A 20,806-nucleotide genomic window follows, 5' to 3' on the forward strand; every position below is an offset into this window, starting at 1 on the left:
TTCTGCGCCCTGTGAAAGTCTCCAGAAGCGGAGGAGCAATAAAGACTTTCTCAGACAAACAAAGGTTGAGGGAGTTCCTCAGTGACTGACCTGCCTTCAAGAAATGGTAAAAGTAGTTCTTCAGAGCGAAGGACAATGATACAGATCAGAAACTCGGATCTGCATAAAGAATGGAAGGGCATCCGAGAAGGAATAAGGTAAAATTAAAACTTCTATTTTTCTTAATTGATTTTACAGATAACAGTCTGCTCAAAGTAATAATGGCAAAATGCATCTGATATGCATGCTTATGGACATGTTTTATGTACATCTATTTCAATTTCATCAATAAAAACCTTGATTTTCTCTCTTATTATGTAAGTTCCTATATAATACCTCAGTTTTGCCCTTTAGTTTCCAAAGGCCCAAATATTTACTCTCTGTTTGTTGACAGAAAACGTTGGAACCCTGGGCTAGAGCTCTCAGTATGATGTTCAGTCTCAGTGGCGAGGGTGGACGTCCCTGTCTGGTTCCTGACCTTAGGTCAGTGGTGAGGGTGGACGTCCTGGTCTGGTTCCTGACCCTAGGGGAAGCAGCCGGTCTTCCACCACTGAGCATGAGGTTAGCTGAGGGTCCTGTGTGTGCCCTTCATCAGGTGCAGGAGGTGCTGCGAGTGTGTCAGGAACGGAGGCCAGATTTTGGCTGCTTCTGCATCTGTTGTGATGATCGTGTGGTTTCTGTCTTTTCAGTTTGTCAGTACAGTGGATGACAGGGACGGATTCCGTGCCCAGTGCACTGTTACTTTTTATAAGCCTTTTCTCCCCCACCGAATTCTCATAGCATCCTAGTCATACCACTATTATAACTTTTAGTTTTGACAAAAAATGAGATCACATTATATCTATAATGCTACATAATCTATCTTTAGCATAGCAGTATATTGTGGTGCTTGCTCCATGTCAATAAATATGATATGTATCATCTTTTTTAATGGCTGCAAAGTGTTCCACTGAATAAATGACTCACACTCTTATCCCACGTAGGAAATAAGTTAGATTTATCTTGCACGTCAACTGTCAGTAGTGGATGGTCGTGGTATCTCAAATGTAGTGTTGAGAAGGATTCTGAGGCTCTCTTGATCTCATGAAAGTGTCTGGGGTTGCAGAATGAGGCTGGCACATGTGCAGCAGGGAGGTCAGCTCTTCTGATCGGCTCAGGCCCTGTTGTTGGACGTTTTGCATTTAAATTGTTTCTGATATTTCAGTGTTGTAAATAAGGCTTCAGTGAACATCTGGATTCACATCTTCTTATGCACTTACATGTTATTTCCTTAGGATAGATTACTAGCAGAATTTTTGGGTCAGTGGTTAAGTTTTTAAACTTTTTTTATATATATAGCCAAGTTACCTTCGTGAAAAGGTACCCCAGTTAACATTTCTCTACCTGACATTGAGTGTTGTTATTTTCAATCCTTTTTCATTCTGATAGATGAAAATTAAAGAAATTGGACTTGAAACAAGGTATTTGAAGCTGCACCGTTTCCACCTGTTAGGTGAGAGTTCCCTCTGGTGTCAGTCTGTGAGGCTATCAGGTTAAGGATCACCACCCTTCTGGAGAACTGATAGGAATGGCCACGCACAGTCAAGCAGTGTGTTTCAGGCCTTGGTTCCCGAGCCAGCTTTTGTATGATTCTTTAAGGGAAATGTTTCTTTTCAAGCTGATCACAAATTTTCCGTACTAATCTTTTAGTCTGGATTTTGCCATATTTGGTTCCAGCCTTTCATCTGGCTCTGGGCCAGCCCTCGCACAGCTCTTCAATTCTGAGAGGCAGCCCTCTTTTCCCTCTGGGGCCATTGCCGTGTGCGTTCATTCGTTCCTGCAGAATCGGGCCTTTCAGAGGGTCTGTGTAGGTCCAGGAACGGATAGATGTGCTCCTGGGGGGCGTCCCTGGGTCAGCTGCTCAGAGATGCCGTTCACAGAGTGATTTATGGGTCATTGATTTAAGCAACTAAGGTTTGAATTTCCTGTACTGTCTGCTGCGTGGCCCTGAGCAGTGACTAGTGCTTCCTCATCTGGGTGTGAGCTGTGGAGTCATGTGGGTGGGACTCAAGGAAAGTCGGTTGGTAGCTGCCTGGTCACGGAATTGGCCCTTCCCTGGAATGTGCAAGGTTCCAGCCTCGATCTCCTGGCCTCTCTCTGCCTAGGCCCAGCACCTTCTCGGTGGCTGGCATGCTGACTGCCCAGGGCAGGGGTCTTAACGGACGTTAGTACTGAGGAGGAGACAAGACAGCGGTGCAGAGGGGACCCTTTCCTCTGTGGTGGGCATCTCCATCTCGTCCCCAGCATTCAGGCAAGCTGTGACAACTAGCCCCAGACACCAGGGGGTACCCTTTACCCGCCGTTGGGCACACCTAGGTGGCTGTCCACAGCTGTGAATAGCCCACCCTGCAGGTGTGAAGATGAGTTGAACTCGGGGACTTGGGCTGCCTCGGGTTGTCGTCCTTCCCTTAGGTGAGTGAGAGCTCTTTCGTGGTCCCCTGCTGGCATCTCTGGGCTGGGAGGGTCCAGTGTGGCTGTGAAGGGATGTTAGAAGAACCAGCAGCACCTCTGGTCACGAAGCTGCCGCTGCACGGTGGGAGGTGCCAGAAAGCCCGAGTGCCCGGGGTGCTGCCCTGGCGTCAGTGGGAGACGCCACGGTGAGTCTTCCTGAAGGTTCGCCTGATGCCACGTGACGGCTCAGGTCCAGACGCACGGGCAGCTAAGGGGCTTAGGTCCAGGGAGGCATCCTTCCCTCTGCTGGACGACCTCTCCCCTGTCTGCACAGCCTGCGTGGGCTCGGGGTCTATGCTGCGTGCTGGGCCCTGGTGGGCTCAGCGAGTACAGAGACTCACGCAGCTCCCATACCAGGGGGCTTCCTGCCATCCGGAACTGGCAGCCGCTCCAGGATTGCAGGAGTTACAATCCCAGTGGTTACCTTCTCGTTCACAGCAGCCTTCAAAACTTTGTAACCCACGTCTGTGATCTCTTCATGTGATATTTGTGAACAGAATTTTAATATAATTCTTTGCCTACCTAAGATTAAAGATTATGTATTAATTTTTAATAGCGGAAATGAGAAAACAGAGGGAATTCTACCACAAATTAGGCATGGAAGTGCCTGGAGACATCAAGGGGGAGACTTGTTCTGCAAAACAACACTTAGATTCCCATCGGAATGGTGAGTAGGCTTCTGTGTGTTTGTTGAGAAATTGAGGGGATTTTATTTTTTAGGCCTTTTCCTAAAGGCCTTCTCACCCTCCCTCAGGCGGTTTATGTCATAGAGTAACAAAATTTTGTCATGGGAGTATGAGACGGTTGTTAGGACGCCAGGATTCTGTCACTGCTGTTGCTGATGGGAACGTGGGATGGCACTGAGAAACAGTGTCACAGACAGAGAGATCACGCGGCGGGGCGGGGGTGGAGCGAGGGGATGCACAAGGGGGTCCCAGAAAGTGCCTGGAGGTGGGGTGTGGCGGGACGATGGGAAATGTGGAAGATGGGCTTCCTAAGACTCTTTGCTTCAGTTTTGTTTGTTTTATTGTAGAATGGCAAAATAACATTTTGTCTTTGATGTAAAATTAATGATATTTTAAAATCTGTACATATCCTAACAAATTATTCAAATCTTCGATGCCATGGTATTCTTCTAGTGGAACGCACAATTCCTAAGAAATTTTAGGCGCCCTGTGCATTTCTAACGATTTGAGGATAAGACGAGGCTCCGGCTGTCACCGGGAAGGGCAGAGCACTGCAGGCTCTGCTTGCGTCATGGGGCCCCAGGGCAGCGGTTAGGAGCATGTTTGGGGATCCAGGAGTCTTGTCCCAGCCGTTTTACCTGAAGTGGAGTCTTAATTTTGAGAGTGGTGTTGGAACAGTAACAGTTAGAGGAGTCACGTGAGACTGAGCGGGTCAGGGAGGTGTCAGCCTTGCGTAGTACTGGGGCGGGGAGCTGCTCTGTGCCCTGCACGCACCTGCAGGCCCATGTGCGGCCAACCCCGCCTCCTGGGGCTCCCTCACTTTAAGGAGCATGCGTTCTAACAGACGATCTGTAAACTAGCTCTCCTCTGACTCATACACGCTCTATGGTGCAAACTGTCGTATTACACTGAATTTTTTATAGCGTTTTGAGTATACTGTAAGTTAAAAAAATAATGGTTTAACATTTTAGATTTCATAATACATTATCTGTTTTTGCGAAAAGGTGAAACCAAAGCAGATGACAGTTCGAACAAAGAAACTGCAGAAGAGAAGCAGGAGGAGGACAATGACTATCACAGAAGCGACGAGCAGGTAGATGATGTTTCATTTCTGTGAACGTGAAAGAATTGTTTGTTTCAGTGCTTGCGTGCTGCAGTATGTTTCCTAAAACTGTAACAAAAAACAGATGCACTGGAAACTTCCCCACTGAATGTTTTCTTGTTTAAAAAAGAAAAAGGCTGGGGCCGGCCCGGTGGCATAGTGGTTAAGTTCACACACTCCTCTTCGGCGGCCTGGGATTTGTACGTTCAGATGCAGAGCACGGACCTACACACCACTTATCAAGCCATGCTGTGGCAGCATCCCATATAAAGTGGAGAAGAATGGGCACGGATGTTAGCCCAGGGCCAGTCTTCCTCAGAAAAAAGAGGAAGATTGACAACAGATGTTAGCTCAGGGCTGATCTTCCTCACAAAAAAGAAAAAAGAAAGAGGCCGAGAGGGAGTAGAGATGTTGAAATGTCAACATGCTTGCTCGTGTCTCCTCCCAGCTCCTTACTTTATATTTTTCTTTCTTTCTTTTTTTAATTACCAAAGTAATATACGCTCACTGTAAAACATTTTAAATATAAGAAAATGAGAGCTCCCCTGGGGGTGTTAGCCGCCCCCTGGTGTCACTGCGTGGTTTGGCCCAGGCACTTTCTGTGCACAGGCCCCTGTTACATAGAAGAAAGTGGAGTCCAGTTGCGTGTTAACAGTGAAAATGTCACATCAAGGAATCTATTCCTGCATCGGTTACTACATTAGCAGATTGAAAAAGAAAAACTAAATGCTCGAGAGATGCTGTAAAAGAATTTATAAAATCCCACATCCGTGTCTATAAACTTTCTAATGTAGTATCTTAACTTGAAAGCTGTGACAGTCATTATACTTCATTGATAAAACAGTCGTCTCATTAAATGGGTATCTGTCAGAAACAGATACCCATGATCACTGGTGCTTGGTGTGATTCTCAAGTTCCTAGCCATGCAGGAGGGAGACAGAAGAAATGAGATGCATGCGTGAGACAAAATGCTGTTGCTCTCAGATCATACCATTGTCTGACATAAACCTAAGACAACCAACTGGGAGACTGATAGGGCTTATTGTTGCTTGTTAAGATAAGATCAATATATAATAATCAGTAGGTAAGAGGGGGAGACTTTATTCACATAACAATAAAAACTTTAAAATAGCCTAACAAGAAAGGTGTGAGGCCTCAGTGAAGACACACAAACCTTATGGAAGAGTGTAAGAGAAACATCTCCATAGTTGGATATTCCTGGATGGGAAGATTGACGTTAAGATGTCAGTTCTCCCCAAATTAACCTCAGTAGCTGTGATTTTAACCATTTGTTATGGAATTTAACCAGCTGCTTCTGAATCTCATCTGGGAGAGGAAAAGCTTAAGAATAGCCCTGGAAACAAGGGGTGTCGCCATATCAGAATATACGTGATAAATGTGTAGTGCACACACATGTATTTTTATATATATTCTGACGTGTTCATGTCTAGTAAACAAGATATACACACAAATATACATACATATTCATGTGTACGTACATTTATTAAAGACACAATTAAAATGATGTGGGTACAAGAATAGAGTAACGGAATCTTAATTTTCCAGTTTATAAACTTCTGTATTGTTACAAAAATTCCCATGAGCATTGCAGAAATAGAACCATGTCTTTGTGGAAATGCAGGCTGTGGCCGGATGCATTTCAGGTCGTTGGAGCTACGGGTGGAGTAGGGGAAGGGCACCCTTCTTCCCCTTCCCCGGGGTTTTAACTCAGCTGAGTGATGGAGTCCTCCTGCAATACCTCTTGTTAGTGCATGTGCTTAGACCAGTCCTCCACCTTGGAGGACTGGGATCTGGTTGCGACGTGAATTCGTCGCAACATGGATTCGGGGTCAGTGCTGCTGGCCGGGCCCCTCCAGGCACGAGGCTGAGCATCAAGTGAAGTTGTGCGCCGTGTTCTCCTCTAGCTCAGTCTCTCTTTTGTCAGTTTTGAATTCCCAGTGTTTGTTGTTACTAATTTTTGCCGTTTCTTTCTTATCCCAAATATGCCCAAGATTTGTCTATTTGGTTGGTTGCTTCCAAAAGAGCCGATTTTTGGTTTTAGTGGATCGAGTGTTCAGTTTTCTGAAAGCCTTTTCCCTGGCCCCTTCGCTTGCGGCCTCAGCCCCTGTGCGTTGTCTCCTTTCTGTTGGATGCATTGAAGGTGATGTTTGCCGGCTCTCTGGCTGCGTCGTGAGGCCTTGACGCAGCTGCGGGTGCTGGTGTCCGGGGCTGGGCCCTGGCCGGCGTGCCGTGGTGCGCGTCCTCCGCCCTCTTCAGACCTTCCCATCGTGGCTTGCTCTTCCTTTTCTTTTTCTCCTCTGGAGGTTTGGGAATGTTTCTCTCTCTCTGTTCCTCTAGTAGTTGCCCTTAAATTTTCAAACGTGTCTAAATCTGCATTTGGTGTCAATTTGTAGAATTAATCAGTATCTGTAGCTTCTCAGAACAAGACAAAACTTCTATTATGTGTTTTTCTGATTCCCCTCCCCAATCACTACCCACCTTCCACAATTTGTTCAGGTCATCTAAAGTTTGCTCCCAATCATTCTTGGTAGTTTTTAATTTTATTTTACACTACTTTTATTCTCAGAATTATCGCCTAATGTTTTTCTTAGAGTTTTGACACAATATTAACAATTGTTTAGATTTGACAAAAGATGTAAAGGTTTTTGTGGGCTTCTGCACATACTGTTGCCTTTATCCTGTCTTCCTCTCCATGGAGTCTGCTTCTCTGGGGGCCTCCTCCATCACTGAAGAGGGGCGTGTGCATAGTGAACTTCTGAGTTCTTGCACGTCGGAATAGTCTTCATCCCCCACACTTGGATGATACTTTGGCTGGGTATAGAATTCTAAATTCAAAATACCTTTTCCTCGTAACTTTTAACACAAGCCTTCCTAAGTCACTCAGGCGAACTGATTGAATTGTGTACTTTTAACACTAAGCATTAAAAAAAGAAAAACGGGTGAGAGAAGTATAAGCCACCCAACCCCCAGGCTGCTCCTGGCCTGAGTGCTCCCATCCGCATGCCATCTCCCGACTGGATGCCCTCTCCCATCTGTGCGCTGTCTCCCGACTGGACATGCTCTCCTATCTGCACGCCCTCTCCTATCTGTGCGCCATCTCCCGACTGGATGCCCTCTCCCATCTGCTCGCCCTCTCCCATCTGCACGCCCTCTCCCGACTGGACACCCTCTTGTGTCTGGATGCTTTCTTGTGTCTGGACGCTGACACCTGATGCTCATGAGAACCGTGACTGGGCTGCAGCTCTGGTTTTTGTTCAACAGGGAATTTGGAGGGGCTGCGTCTCAAAACAGCATCTGACTCAGCAGGCCGTGCATGTGACCACCTCTGCTCCCATCTGCCTGAGCAGCCTCTGCGTTCCCCTGACCCGGCTCCCCAGCACTGCCTGGTGGGCTTGGCCACCGCCCAAGACCCGCCTGAGGAACAGGCTTCCCAGGACGATTGGGCTCAGGCCCGTTTTCTCCTGAGGGAGACAAGTTCAGTAACCTGCTGAGAGATGCAGACATGATCCATCACTCTCACAGTGCTCTAAGCCAACAGTCCTGACCAGGCCTGCATTTCCCCATTTCCAGTAATTCCCTGTACAGACCCACTTCCTTTCCTCTGGAAGTGAGTGGTGCTTTTCCCCCGTTTTGGAACTTTGTAGGATTTCTCTTTATGCTGGGAGTTCAGAGATTTCCAGGAATCCGTCTCTTCCATTATTCTTGTTGTCATTTGGGTTCCACCTTCTGTCCTGAGGACCCTGGACTTCCTTCTATTCCCGGAAACTTCCTTTTCTCTCTGGCTGTTGCCTTCTGGAACTCCTGGATCCACCCTCCACCTCTCCTGTTTAATCTCCGTCTCTCTTTGGCTGTCGCCTTCAGTCTGCAGTTTTCCGTGTTGGGACACACAGGCCTCCATGCTCCTTTGTTGGGGTGTCTGTGCCTTATCTGTTGGTCAGCAGCCTCTTGGTGGGCACGCGGGCCATCTCTAGCTGGTCTGCAGTGCCGACCCTCGCACACACCACACCCGGTGGTGGCAGGTTTAGTGTCTCCTTTTGCTGGTGATTTCTGACTTGATTGACTGTGGTGGTAGAGACGGGTCTGCGTGAGGCCTGGGCCTGGACACAGACGCTCGAGAGTGCATGTGCCTGAGAAGGCGTGCAGCTCTCAAGGGCAGAGTAGAGTCCTCCCCCTGGTGTGGACTGCACCATTTCTCATCGGTCTGTCAACTTAAGTTTGTTACTAGGTGCAAGTTGAGAAAGGTTTCCCATCCTTAGGGAATGTTTTCTTAAGCTTTCCTTCTTCAAGTCTGCTTTATCTAACATTAATATGGCTATGTCAGCTTTATTTTGGTTAATATTTCCCTGTTATTTCAGTTTTTCAAATATCTATCTTAAATGTGACACTTTTTATGGCATAGACCTGAGTTTTTAAAAAAATCAAATCAGAAAATGCCTTTAACTGACAAGTTATTTTACGTTCACAGCAATCACTGGTAAATTTATTTCTGCTTTCTTTGTGCTTCCCATTTGTATTTTTATGCTCCTCCTTCTTGCCTTGTATTGAATTAGTAAGTCTTCTTTAATCTCTTTTTTGCCTGCATTTGGCAACGAATTGGCAAGTTATATGAACTACTTTTATTATTTTAGTTGTTATGAAATTCTAAAATGAATATTGACATTTTTAAAAATTTCAAAGTTTATCTGAGTCTCTTCCTCACTCCTAAACAACGCTGGAGCCTTGCTTGCTTGGCCTGGGGTTGCCCTGCTGCTTAGAGTCAGCCACTCGGTCCTCCTCGTCTTCCAACCCAGACCAGCCAGCCGCTGCACCTGGCTCAGGACCCCACCTCCGGGCTCACCTCTCCTCCCACGTCTCACGTCTTCCTCCCAGGTTCACGTCTCTTCCTAAACTACAGCCTCTCCTAGTTATTTCCTGTTTTTGTTTGTAAATAGCTTTGTTTCATTTTCACTCTTGAATGATCCTTGAGCTACCTATTTTCTGTCTCCACCTGGGGAAGGTTGCTTTCCCTGCTCAGTGGCCACGTCTGAAGAGCTTCCTCTTGCTGCTCTCAGGGCCTTGCCTGCTGTGTTCTGAGGTGTTGCCGGCTCTGTCTAGGTGTAGATTTCCTTTAATTTCTTTTATTTTGGACTCATTTGCTTCCTGACTGTGAGGATTGATGTCTTTCATCACCTTGCCTTTCGTTGGTTCTCTGCTTTCCTCTGGAACTCTTGTGACACGTTTGTTAGAGTCTGTCTCCATGCCTCTTACCTTCCTTTGTTTTGTGTTTTAGTTGATATCCTTGCTCATACACTTCTGAGTGATTTCCTCAAATTGGTCTTTGAGAAAAGTGATCTGTCTTCAGCTAAGGCTGATCTGTGGCTCAACCACCCGTTGAGCTTTGGTTTCAGTGAGTGTGTTTTTATTTTATTTTGGTTTCAGTGAGTGTGTTACATCTTTAATTCCTTCTTTTGTATCTCTAGTAATTTCAGACATACGTATTTCATTAATTCCTTTAATTCCCATGTCTGATTTTGGGGTCTGATTGTGCCATTTTTGTGGCTGCTCCTGGAGAACTATTTGCTTGTGGGGCTCTCTCGGCAGTCCTGCATGGCCTGGCGTTGTCTGTCCTTGGCAGGTTCACGTTTGTGTCTACCGGGCACCCCATGATCCTAGAATCACTTTTACTTGGAGTGTTATCTTATGGTTCCTTATCACACACCACGCACTCAAACCCCACAGAACTGATGATCATCCAAAAGGTAACTGTGAACTTTTAGACTTTGTGCTTTTGCTCATGCTTTTCCTCTGCGCAGAGAACTCTTCTTCTCTAGTGAGTTTGCTCTCTTCTTTCAAGGCCAAGCATAATAGTACTTCCTTCCTAAAACCTTCCTTGATGCGTTCATGCAGAATCGTTGGCGCCCACCGTGGTCTTTGCTGTGTGTCTTTCCTCCTCATGCTGGCAGAGCGCTCAGCACAGCCTGTGGGGGAACCGCTGGCAGAAGCTTTCAGAACAGGGTTCCAGTCTTTATCAGGTTAACTCAGAGACCAGTACAGCGCCTACAATGGATAAATAATCCTCGCGTTTACTTTAAAGTACTACGTTAATAAGACAGAATTAACAGTGTTAGCTTATATTTCACAAAATGGCAAATAATAAACAGATTTTAAGATAATGTGTGTAAAATGATTGAAGTAAAATTCTTTTTCTGCAGTGTTGAGGTCAAAACAGATTTCTGATTTCAAAAGAGTGAGCATTTTTAGATGGGATTAGTAGATACCTAAGAAAGCCTCCCAAGAAGAGCAAGTAGCATCCCTCGTGACAAGGCCTGCCTGGCTCTGTGTGCTTTCTTTTACAGGTGAGCATCTGTCTGGAATGCAATAGCAGCAAACTGCGGGGCTTGAAACGGAAATGGATCCGCTGCTCAGCCCAAGCCACGGTCCTGCATCTGAAGAAGTTCATCGCCAAAAAACTCAACCTTTCGTCCTTCAATGAGGTAATTGGTGCACCATAAATAGAAACTGTAACAAGTCGCTTCTTATTTGTAAAAGTGATACTTCCAAAGTTCTTTTTTTTTTTTTTTTTTAACAACTTTGTTTTAAGATTTTAAATCAGGGGGAAAAAATCTCAATTTGTCTTGTCTGTCTCCAGATAGTTTGATAGGATATAGCAGTGAGGATAGTGGAAGGCCCAGAGACCATGAACGTGGGGACTGCTGCTGATAGAAGAGAGAGTGCTGAGGAGGAGGGTAATGGGATTGTTTACAATATGTTAAAGATTTTCTCTTGTTTAGTTTCACAAACGGATGGATGGATGGGTAGATGGGGGATGAATAGACAGATAGGTAGATAGACAAAATACTTTCAAGTTGTAATAAATGCTGAGAATAAGAGAAAACCTGGTGGCCCGTGGTGCACAGTGGGGTTGGTGGACGGAGGGTTGAGTAAACACTTTAGCTTAGGAGTCACTGGGGAGCCCTCCACTTAAGACACCTCCACGTAAGTGTCACCACTTACACTAAGATGTGAGTTGTCAGTAGGGGCCAGCTGCGCATACATGAATGTAAAGAGATGGCACTGGGGGGCCTTAAACAGGGGATACGTGATCTGAGGTATAGTTTTAAAATAGTCCTCAGGCTGTGAGGAAAATGAATTGTTGGGGTGCAGAAATGGAAAGTAGGGAAGGCCAGCTGGGGGTGTTTGTGGCAGGAGTCCCAGGAGAGGTGGACTGGGGTGGTCAGTGAGGATGGAGAGAAGTAGGTGGACTTCACATTTGTTTTAGAGAGAGTAGTGGGGTGAACAGTTGCCCCCCAAAAGATACGTCCACATCCTAACCCCCAGAACCTGTAAATATGACCTGTTTTGGAAAAAGAATCTTTTCAGATGTAATTAAGTTCAGCATCTTGAGATGAAATAATCCTGGGTTGTCTGGGTAGACCCTAAATCCAATGACAAGTGTCCTTACAAGAGTGTAGCAGAGGGAAATTGGAGACACACAGAGGAGAAGGTGATGTGAGGACAGAGACAGAGATTAGAGTGATGCAGCCACAAGCCAAGGAACGCCTGGAGCCCCCAGAAGCTGGAAGAGGCAGGAAGGATCCTCCCCTAGAGCCTCCACAGGGAAGGCAGCCCTGCCAACACCTTGATGTCAGACTTCTAGCCTCCACATCTGTGAGAAAGTAAATTCCTGTTGTTTCAAGCCACCAAGTTTGTGGTACTTTATCTCAACTGCCACAGGAAACCTAAACACTTTTTGGTACCAGGAAGTGAAGTGCTGCTGTTGACAAATACCTAAAAATGTGGAAATGGCTTTGGAATTGGATATTAGGGAGAGGTTGGAAGAATTTTGAGGAACACAATAAAAAAGCCTAGATTTTAAAAATGACTTGAAGACACTGTTGGTAGAAACATGGTCATTGAAGATGATTCTGATGATAGCCCAGAAGGAACTGAGGAACACAGTGGAGAAAGCTTCTGTCATCTTAGAGGGTACATATCACCACAAACAGAATGTTGGTAGAAATAGGAAGATTAAAAACACTTCTGATGAAAACTCAGATGGAAAAGAGGAGCATAGTCTTGGAAACAGGAAGAAAAGTGATCCTTGTTACACAGTGGGAGAAAACATGGCTGAATTGTGTTCTACACTTGTGTGGAAAGCAGAACTTGGAAGTGATGAACTTGGATGTTTAGCTGAGATTTCCAAGCAAAGTGTTGAAGGGGTGGTCTCGTTTCTTCTTGTTGCTTATAGTAAAACATGGAAGGAGAGAGGTGAATCCAGGCAGGAACTGCTGAGCAAAAAGGAACCACGACTTGATGACTTGAAAAATTCACAGCCTGTTCAGATTGCAAAAAGACGGTAAAGTTAGGAGTTTTACTGTTGGGGAAGCACACTCTGGAGAGAAGGCTAGGGGAGTGGCTGGACAACCTTTGCTGAAGAGATTAGTTGTGTGATTCATGCTGGCTCAGCCATCTCACAGAACCCAGGAATGGAGAGGAGTTATCCAGGAAAGATCTGTAGAGAATATTCATGTCTAATGGCCTGGATTCATGACATACGTGGGAGACCCACAAAGCTTTTGAGAATATTATATCAGCAGAAACATAACCAGCTGGGACTGAAAGGGACAGAGACAGGAAGAAATGAGAGAAGACTATCAGCCTTCCAAAATTCTACGTGCAGGAAATAGGCTGATAGAGCTACTTGGCTACAAATATGAGCTACCCTTGAAGAAAAAGGAAGAAAGATTCCAAGGGCAGAGCCTCGGGCCCAGAGAGTGAGGCCATCATGGGCTCGGGGCAGAACCTCCACCCCCAGTGGTGTATTCTCAGGTCTTGAAACATCGTGGAATTTTCCCTGCTGGGTTTCAAACTTGCTTGAGACCAGTGACCCCTTTATGTCTAATATATGTCCCTTTTGGAGTAGGAATATCTGTCCTGTGCCTGTCCCACCCTTGTGTTTTGGGAGCAGATAACATGTTTTCTAGTTTCACAGGTCCAGCTAGAGAGGAATTTTGCCCCAGGATGAATCATACCCAGAGTCTCACCCAGACCTGATTCATATGATTTGGAAGATAAGATCAGCAACTTTGGAGCTGATGAGATTTTGGAATTTGGAGTTGACGCTGGAATGGATTGAGATTCTTGGGGATGTTGAGATCCGGTGAATGTGTTTTGCATGTGGGATGGCTGTAGATTTTGAGAAGCCAGAGGCAGACTGTAGTAGGCTGAATGGTGACTCCATGAAAAGGTATGTCCATTTCCTAACTCCCAAAACATGTGGATGTGACTTTATTTGAAAAAATGTTTTTGCAAATGTATTAAGAATCTTGAGGGCTGGCCTGGTGGCATAGTGGTTAAGTTCAAACACTAAGCTGTGGCAGCCTGGGGTTCGTGGGTTCGGATCCCAGGCATGGACCTGCACACCACTTATCAAGCCATGCTGTGGCAGTGTCCCACATATTAAAAATAGAAGAAGATGGGCACAGATGTTAGCTCAACAACAATCTTCCTCACCAAAAAAAAAAAATTATTAAAAAAAAGAATCTTGGGGCCAGCCTGGTGGCGTAGCGGTTAAGTTCGCGGGCTCTGCTTCAGCAGCCTGGGGTTCGCAGGTTTGGATCCTGGGCGCGGACCCACACATCACTTGTCAAGCCGTGCTGTGGCAGCGTCCCATATAAAGTAGAGGAAGATGGGCACAGATGTTAGCCCAGGGCCAATCTTCCTCAGCGAAAAGAGGAGAGTTGGCAACAGATGTCAGCTCAGGGCTAATCTTCCTCACAAAAAAAAAAAAAAAGAATCTTGAGATGAAGGGATCATCCTGGATTATCCAGGTGGGCCCTAAATCCAGTGACAACAGCCCTTATAAGAGAAGTTCAGACACATTGTCTCAAAAGATAGATGTCATACAAAGTATCTTCTCTGACCACAATGACATAAAGTTAGAAATGAATAACAAAAGGAAAACTGGAAAATTTACAAAATTGTGGAAATTAGACAACACATTTTTTTTGCCCTGAGCTAACATCTGTGCCAGTCTTCCTCTATTTTGCATGTGGGTCGCCACCACAGCACAGCAGACGAGTGGTGTAGGTCCACGCCCAGGCTCCAAACCCCAGAACCAGGGCCGCTGAAGAAGAGCTCGCTGAACTCAACCACTAGGCCACAGGGCTGGCCCTAGACAGCACATTTTTTTTTTTTTTAATTAATGTTTTAATGGTTTCTAACATTGTGAAATTTTTGGGTTGTACATTTTTGTTTGTCCATATATATGACTCCCTTCACCCCTTGTGCCCACCCCCCACCCCCATTGCCCCTGGTAACCACAGTCCAGTTTTCTCTGTCCATGTGTTGGTTTATATTCCATATATGAGTGAGATCATACAGTGTTTGTCTTTCTCTTTCTGGCTTTTTTCACTTAACATAATACGCTCCAGGCCCATCCATGTTGTTGCAAATGGGACGATTTTGTCTTTTTTTATGGCTGAGTAGTATTCCATTGTATATATATACCACATTTTCCTAATCCACTCGTCAGTCAAGGGACACTTAGGTTGCTTCCACTTCTTGGCTATGGTGAATAATGCTGCAATGAACATAGGGGTGCATAAGTCTCTTTGGATTGTTGATTTCAGGTGCGTTGGATAGATTCCCAGTAGTGGGATGGCCAGATCATAGGGCATCTCTATTTTTAATTCTTTGAGGAATCTCCATACCGTTTTCCATAGAGGCTGTACCAGTTTGCATTCCCACCAGCTGTGTATAAGGGTTCCTGTTTCTCCACATCCTCTCCAACATTTGTTGTTTTTTGTCTTGGTGATTATAGCCATTCTGACGGGTGTGAGGTGATATCTTAGTGTTGTTTTGATTTGCATTTCCCTGATGATTAGTGATGTTGAGCATCTTTTCATGTGCCTATTGGCCATCTGTATATCTTCCTTGGAGAAGTGTCTGTTCATTTCCTCTGCCCATTATTTGATCAGGTTGTTTGTTTTTTTGTTGTTCAGTTGTGTGAGTTCTTTATATATTATGGAGATCAACCCCTTGTCAGATGTATGTTTTGCAAATATTCTCTCCCAGCTGGTTGGTTGTCTGTTCATCTTGATTCTGGTTTTGTTTGTCTTGTAGAAGCTCTTTAATCTGATAAAGTCCCACTTGTTTATTTTTTCTTTAGTTTCCCTAGTCTGGGTAGGCATGTCATCCAAAAAGATTCCTTTAAAACCAATGTCAAATAGTGTGTTGCCTATATTTTCTTCTATGAGTTTTATAGTTTCAGGTCTCACCTTCAGGTCTTTGATCCATTTTGAGTTGATTTTTGTGAATGGCGATAGCACATGGTCCACTTTCATTCTTTTGCATGTGGCTGTCCAGTTTTCCCAACACCATTTATTGAAGAGACTTTCCTTTCTCCATTGCATGTTCTTAGCACCTTTGTCGAAAATTAGCTGTCCGTATATGTGTGGTTTTATTTCTGGGCTTTCAATTCTGTTCCATTGATCTGTGTGTCTGTTTTTGTACCAGTACCATGCTGTTTTGATTACTATTGCTTTGTAGTATGTTTTGAAGTCAGGGATTGTGATGCCTCCTGCTTTGTTCTTTTTTCTTAGGATTTCTTTAGCTATTCGGGGTCTTTTGTTGCCCCATATAAATTTTAGTATTCTTTTTTCTATTTCTGTGAAGAATGTCATTGGGATTCTGATTGGGATTGCATTGAATCTGTAGATTGCTTTAGGTAATATAGACATTTTAACTATTCTTCCAATCCACGTGCATGGGATATCTTTCCATTTCTTTATGTCATCATGGATTTCTTTCAATAATGTCTTGTAGTTCTCATTGTATAGGTCCTTCACCTCCTTGGTAAGATTTATTCCTAGGTATTTTATTCTTTTTGATGCAATTGTAAATGGTATTATCTTTTTGAGCTCTCTTTCTGTTAGTTCATTATTAGCATACAGAAATGCAACTGATTTTTGTAGATTGATTTTGTACCCTGCAACTTTGCTGTAGTTGTTGATTGTTTCTAATAGTTTTCCAACAGATTCTTTAGGGTTTTCTATATATACAATCATGTCATCTGCAAATAGTGAGAGTTTCACTTCTTCGTTACCTATTTGGATTCCTTTTATTCCTTTTTCTTGCCTAATTGCTCTGGCCAAAACCTCCAGTACTATGTTAAACAGGAGTGGTGAGAGTGGGCAGCCCTGCCTCGTTCCTGTTCTCAGAGGAATGGCTTTCAGTCTTTCCCTGTTGAGTATGATGTTGGCTGTGGGTTTGTCATATATGGCCTTTATTATGTTGAGGTATTTTCCTTCTATTCCCATTTTATTGAGAGTTTTTATCATAAATGGATGTTGTATCTTGTCAAATGCCTTCTCTGCGTCTATTGAGATGATCATGTGGTTTTTATTCTTTGTTTTGTTGATGTGATGTATCACGTTGATTGATTTGCGGATGTTGAACCATCCCTGCATCCCTGGTATAAATCCCACTTTATCATGGTGTATGATCTTTTTAATGTATTGTTGTATTCGGTTTGCCAATATTTTGTTGAGGATTTTTGCATCAATGTTCATCAGCGATATTGGCCTGTAATTTTCTTTCTTTGTATTGTCTTTGTCTGGTTTTGGTATCAGGGTGATGTTGGCCTCGTAGAATGATTTAGGAAGTGTTCCATCTTCCTCTATTTTTTGGAATAGTTTGAGAAGGATGGGTATTAAATCTTCTTTGAATGTTTGGTAAAATTCACTGGAGAAGCCATCTGGTCCTGGACTTTTATTTTTTGGGAGGTTTTTGATTACTGTTTCAATCTCTTTACTTGTTATTGGTCTATTCAGATTCTCCATTTCTTCTTGGTTCAATTTTGGGAGGTTGTATAAGTCTAAGAATTTATCCATTTCTTCTAGATTGTCCAATTTGTTGGCATATAATTTCTCATAGTATTCTCTTATAATCCTCTGTATTTCCGTGGTATCCGTTGTAATTTCTCCTCTTTCATTTCTGATTTTATTTACTTGAGCCTTTTCTCTTTTTTTCTTAGTAAGCCTGGCTAAGGGTTTGTCGATTTTGTTTATCTTTTCGAAGAACCAACTCTTTGTTTCATTAATCCTTTCTACTGTTTTTTTGGTCTCAATTTCATTTATTTCTGCTCTGATTTTTATTATTTCTCTCCTTCTGCTGGCTTTGGGCTCTGTTTGTTCTTCTTTTTCTAGTTCTGTTAGGTGTAATTTAAGGTTGCCTATTTGGGCTTTTTCTTGTTTGTTAAGGTGGGCTTGTATCGCTATGAGTTTCCCTCTCAGGACCGCTTTTGCTGCATCTCATATGGTTTGATATGGCATATTATCATTTTCGTTTGTTTCCAGATAGTTTTTGATTTCTCCTTTAATTTCATCAATGATCCATTGGTTTTTCAGTAGCATGTTGTTTAATCTCCACATTTTTGTCACTTTCCCAGTTTTTTTTTCATGGTTCATTTCCAGTTTCATAGCCTTATGGTCTGAAAAGATGCTTGTTATGATTTCAATCTTCTTAAATTTATTGAGGCTTGCTTTGTTTCCCAACATATGGTCTATCCTAGAGAATGTTCCATGCGTGCTTGAGAAGAATGTGTAGTCAGCTGTTTTTGGATGGAGTGCTCTGTATATGTCTACTAGGTCCATCTCGTCCAGTTTTTCATTTAAGTCTACTATTTCTTTATTGACTTTTTGTCTGGATGATCTATCCATTGTTGTAAGTGGGGTGTTAAGATCCCCTACTATTATTGTGTTGTTGTTGATTTCTCCTTTTAGGTTTGTTAATAGTTGCTTTATGTACATTGGTGCTCCTATGTTGGGTGCATATATATTTATAAGTGATATGTCTTCTTGATGGAGTGTCCCTTTTATCGTTATATATTTCCCTTTGTCTTTCTCAACCTGTTTTATCTTGAAATCTACTTTGTCTGATATGAGTATGGCAACACCTGCTTTCTTTTGTTTGCCATTAGCTTGGAGTATTGTCTTCCATCCTTTCACTCTGAGCCTGTAGACAGCACATTTTTAAACAACCAATGGATCAAAGAAGAAATCAAAAAGAAATTAGAAAATACTTAGAGACAAATGAAAACAAAAACACAGTGTACCAAAACTTATGAGACACAGTGAAAGCAGTGCTAAGGGGGAAATATATAGCTATAGATGCTTACATTAAAAACAAGAAAGATCTCAGATCAACAATCCAAATTTACAACTTAAGAGACTAGGAAAAGAACAAACTAAACCCAAAGCTAGCAGAAGGAGGGAAATAATAAAGATTATAGCAGAGATAAACAAAATAGAGGATAGAATAGAAAAACAATTGAGAAAATCAGTGATTCTTCAAAAAGGTCAATAAAATGACAAACTTTTAGCTAGGTGGACTAAGAAAAAAAGAGAAGGCTCAAGTTACTAAAATCTGAAGTGAAAGTGGGGATGTTACTTCTAATTCTACAGAAATAAAAAGGATTATAAGAAAGTACTATGAACAATTGTATACCAACAAATTGGATAACTTAGATGAAATTGACAGGTAATCTAGAAACACAAAACCTACCAAGACTAAATCACAAAGAACTAGAAAATCTGAATAGTCCTATGACTAGTAAGGAGATTGACTCAGTAATCAAAAATTTCCCAACAAAGAAAAGCCCTGGACCTGATGGCTTCACTGGTGAATTTTACCGAACAGTTAAAGAAGCACTAATCCTTCTCAAACTTTTCCAGAGAATTGAAGAGGAGGGAACTCTTTCTAACCATTCTAGGAGGCCAGCATGACCCTGATACCAAAGCCAGACAAAGACACTACAAGAAAAGAAAACTGGAGACCAGTAGTCGTCATGAACATTGATGCAAAAATCCTCAAGAAAATACCAGCAGGGGCCAGCCCCGTGGCTTAGCGGTTAAGTGCGCGCACTCCGCTACTGGTGGCCCGGGTTCGGACACCGGGCGCGCACCAACGCACCGCTTCTCCAGCCATGCTGAGGCCACGTCCCACATACAGCAGCTAGAAGAATGTGCAACTATGATGTACAGCTACCTACTGGGGCTTTGGGGGAAAAGAAGGAGGAGGATTGGCAATAGATGTTAGCTCAGAGCCAGTCTTCCTCAGCAAAAAGAGGAGGATTAGCATGGATATTAGCTCAGGGCTGATCTTCCTCACAAAAAAAAAAAGAAAATACCAGCAAACGGAATTCAGCAGCTATTAAAGGGATTTTACACCATGACCAAGTGGGATCTATTCCTGGAATGCAAGGATGATTCAACATATGAAATCGATAGATGTAATACACCACATTAGCAGAATGAAGGAAAAACCACGTGATCATTTCAGTTGATGCAGAAAAAGCATTTGACAAAATTCAACACCATTTCGTGATAAAAACACTCAACTAGCAATAGAAGCCGTATATGAAAGTAAAATAAAATAAAAGCCATATGTGAAAACCTGCTACAAGCATCATACTCAGTGGTGAAAGACTGAAAGCTTTTTCTCTAAGATCAGGAACAAGGCAAGGATGCCCACTTTTACCCTTTCTATTCAACATAATTCTGGAAGTTCTATCCAGAACAAGTAGGCAAGAAAAAGAAAGAAAACACATCCAAATTGGAAAGGAAGAGTGAAAATTTCTCTGTTTGCAGATGATATGATCTTATATGTAGAAAATCCTAAAGATTACACACACACACACACACACACACACAAACTGTTAGAACTAATAAATGAATTCAGCAAAGTAGCAGGATACAAAGTCAACACAGAAATCAGTCGCTTTTCTGTACACAAGCAGTGAACAATCTGAAAAGGAAATTCCATTCACCATAGCATCAAAAAGAATGAAATACCTAGGAATTAACTTAAGCAAGGAGGGGAAAGACTTGTACAATGAAAACTACAAAAATTGCTGAAAGAAATTAAAGAGGACATAAATAAATGGAAACACATCCCAAGTTCATGGATTGGAAGACTTAATATTGTGAAAATGCCATTACTACCCAAAATGCTGTACAGATTCAGTGCAATTCCTATCAAAATCCCAATGATGTTTTTTGCAGAAATTATAAAACCCATCTAAAATTCATTCAAAATCTCAAGGGACCCAAATAGCCAGAATAATCTTGAAAAAGAAAAAGAAACTAGAGGACTCACACTTCCTGATTTCAAAACTCACCACAAAGCTATAGTAATCAGAACAGTGTGGTGCTGGCACAAAGACAGACCAAGGGACTAGAACAGAGAGCCCAGAACAAACCTCCACATGTGTGGTCAAATGATTTTTGACAAGTGTGCCAAGACCGTTTGATGGGGAAGACAGTCTTTTCAACAAATAGTGCTGAGAGAACTGTATATCCACATGCAAAGGAATGAAGTTGGACCCTTACCTAACACCATACACAAAAACTAACTCAAAATGCGTCAAGGACCTAAACATAAGACCTAAAACACTAAAACTCTTAAAAGAAAACAGAGAAGCCGGCCC

General features: G+C 43.1%; 1 protein-coding gene across 3 annotated transcripts in view; it reads left to right on the forward strand.

Annotated features, from left to right (window-relative positions):
- PCGF3 (polycomb group ring finger 3) overlaps positions 1–20,806 on the forward strand; it is a 67,500-nt gene that overhangs the window by 38,313 nt on the left and 8,381 nt on the right. For all 3 annotated transcript variants that reach the window (XM_058546485.1, XM_058546486.1, XM_058546484.1), the window contains 3 exons: positions 3,086–3,196; positions 4,220–4,308; positions 10,674–10,811. In XM_058546485.1, coding sequence (XP_058402468.1) covers positions 3,086–3,196; positions 4,220–4,308; positions 10,674–10,811 — 338 coding nt within the window. The remainder of the gene's footprint in view (positions 1–3,085; positions 3,197–4,219; positions 4,309–10,673; positions 10,812–20,806) is intronic.

Source organism: Diceros bicornis, chromosome 8, assembly GCF_020826845.1.
Source record: "Diceros bicornis minor isolate mBicDic1 chromosome 8, mDicBic1.mat.cur, whole genome shotgun sequence".
Taxonomy (NCBI): Eukaryota; Metazoa; Chordata; class Mammalia; order Perissodactyla; family Rhinocerotidae; genus Diceros; species Diceros bicornis.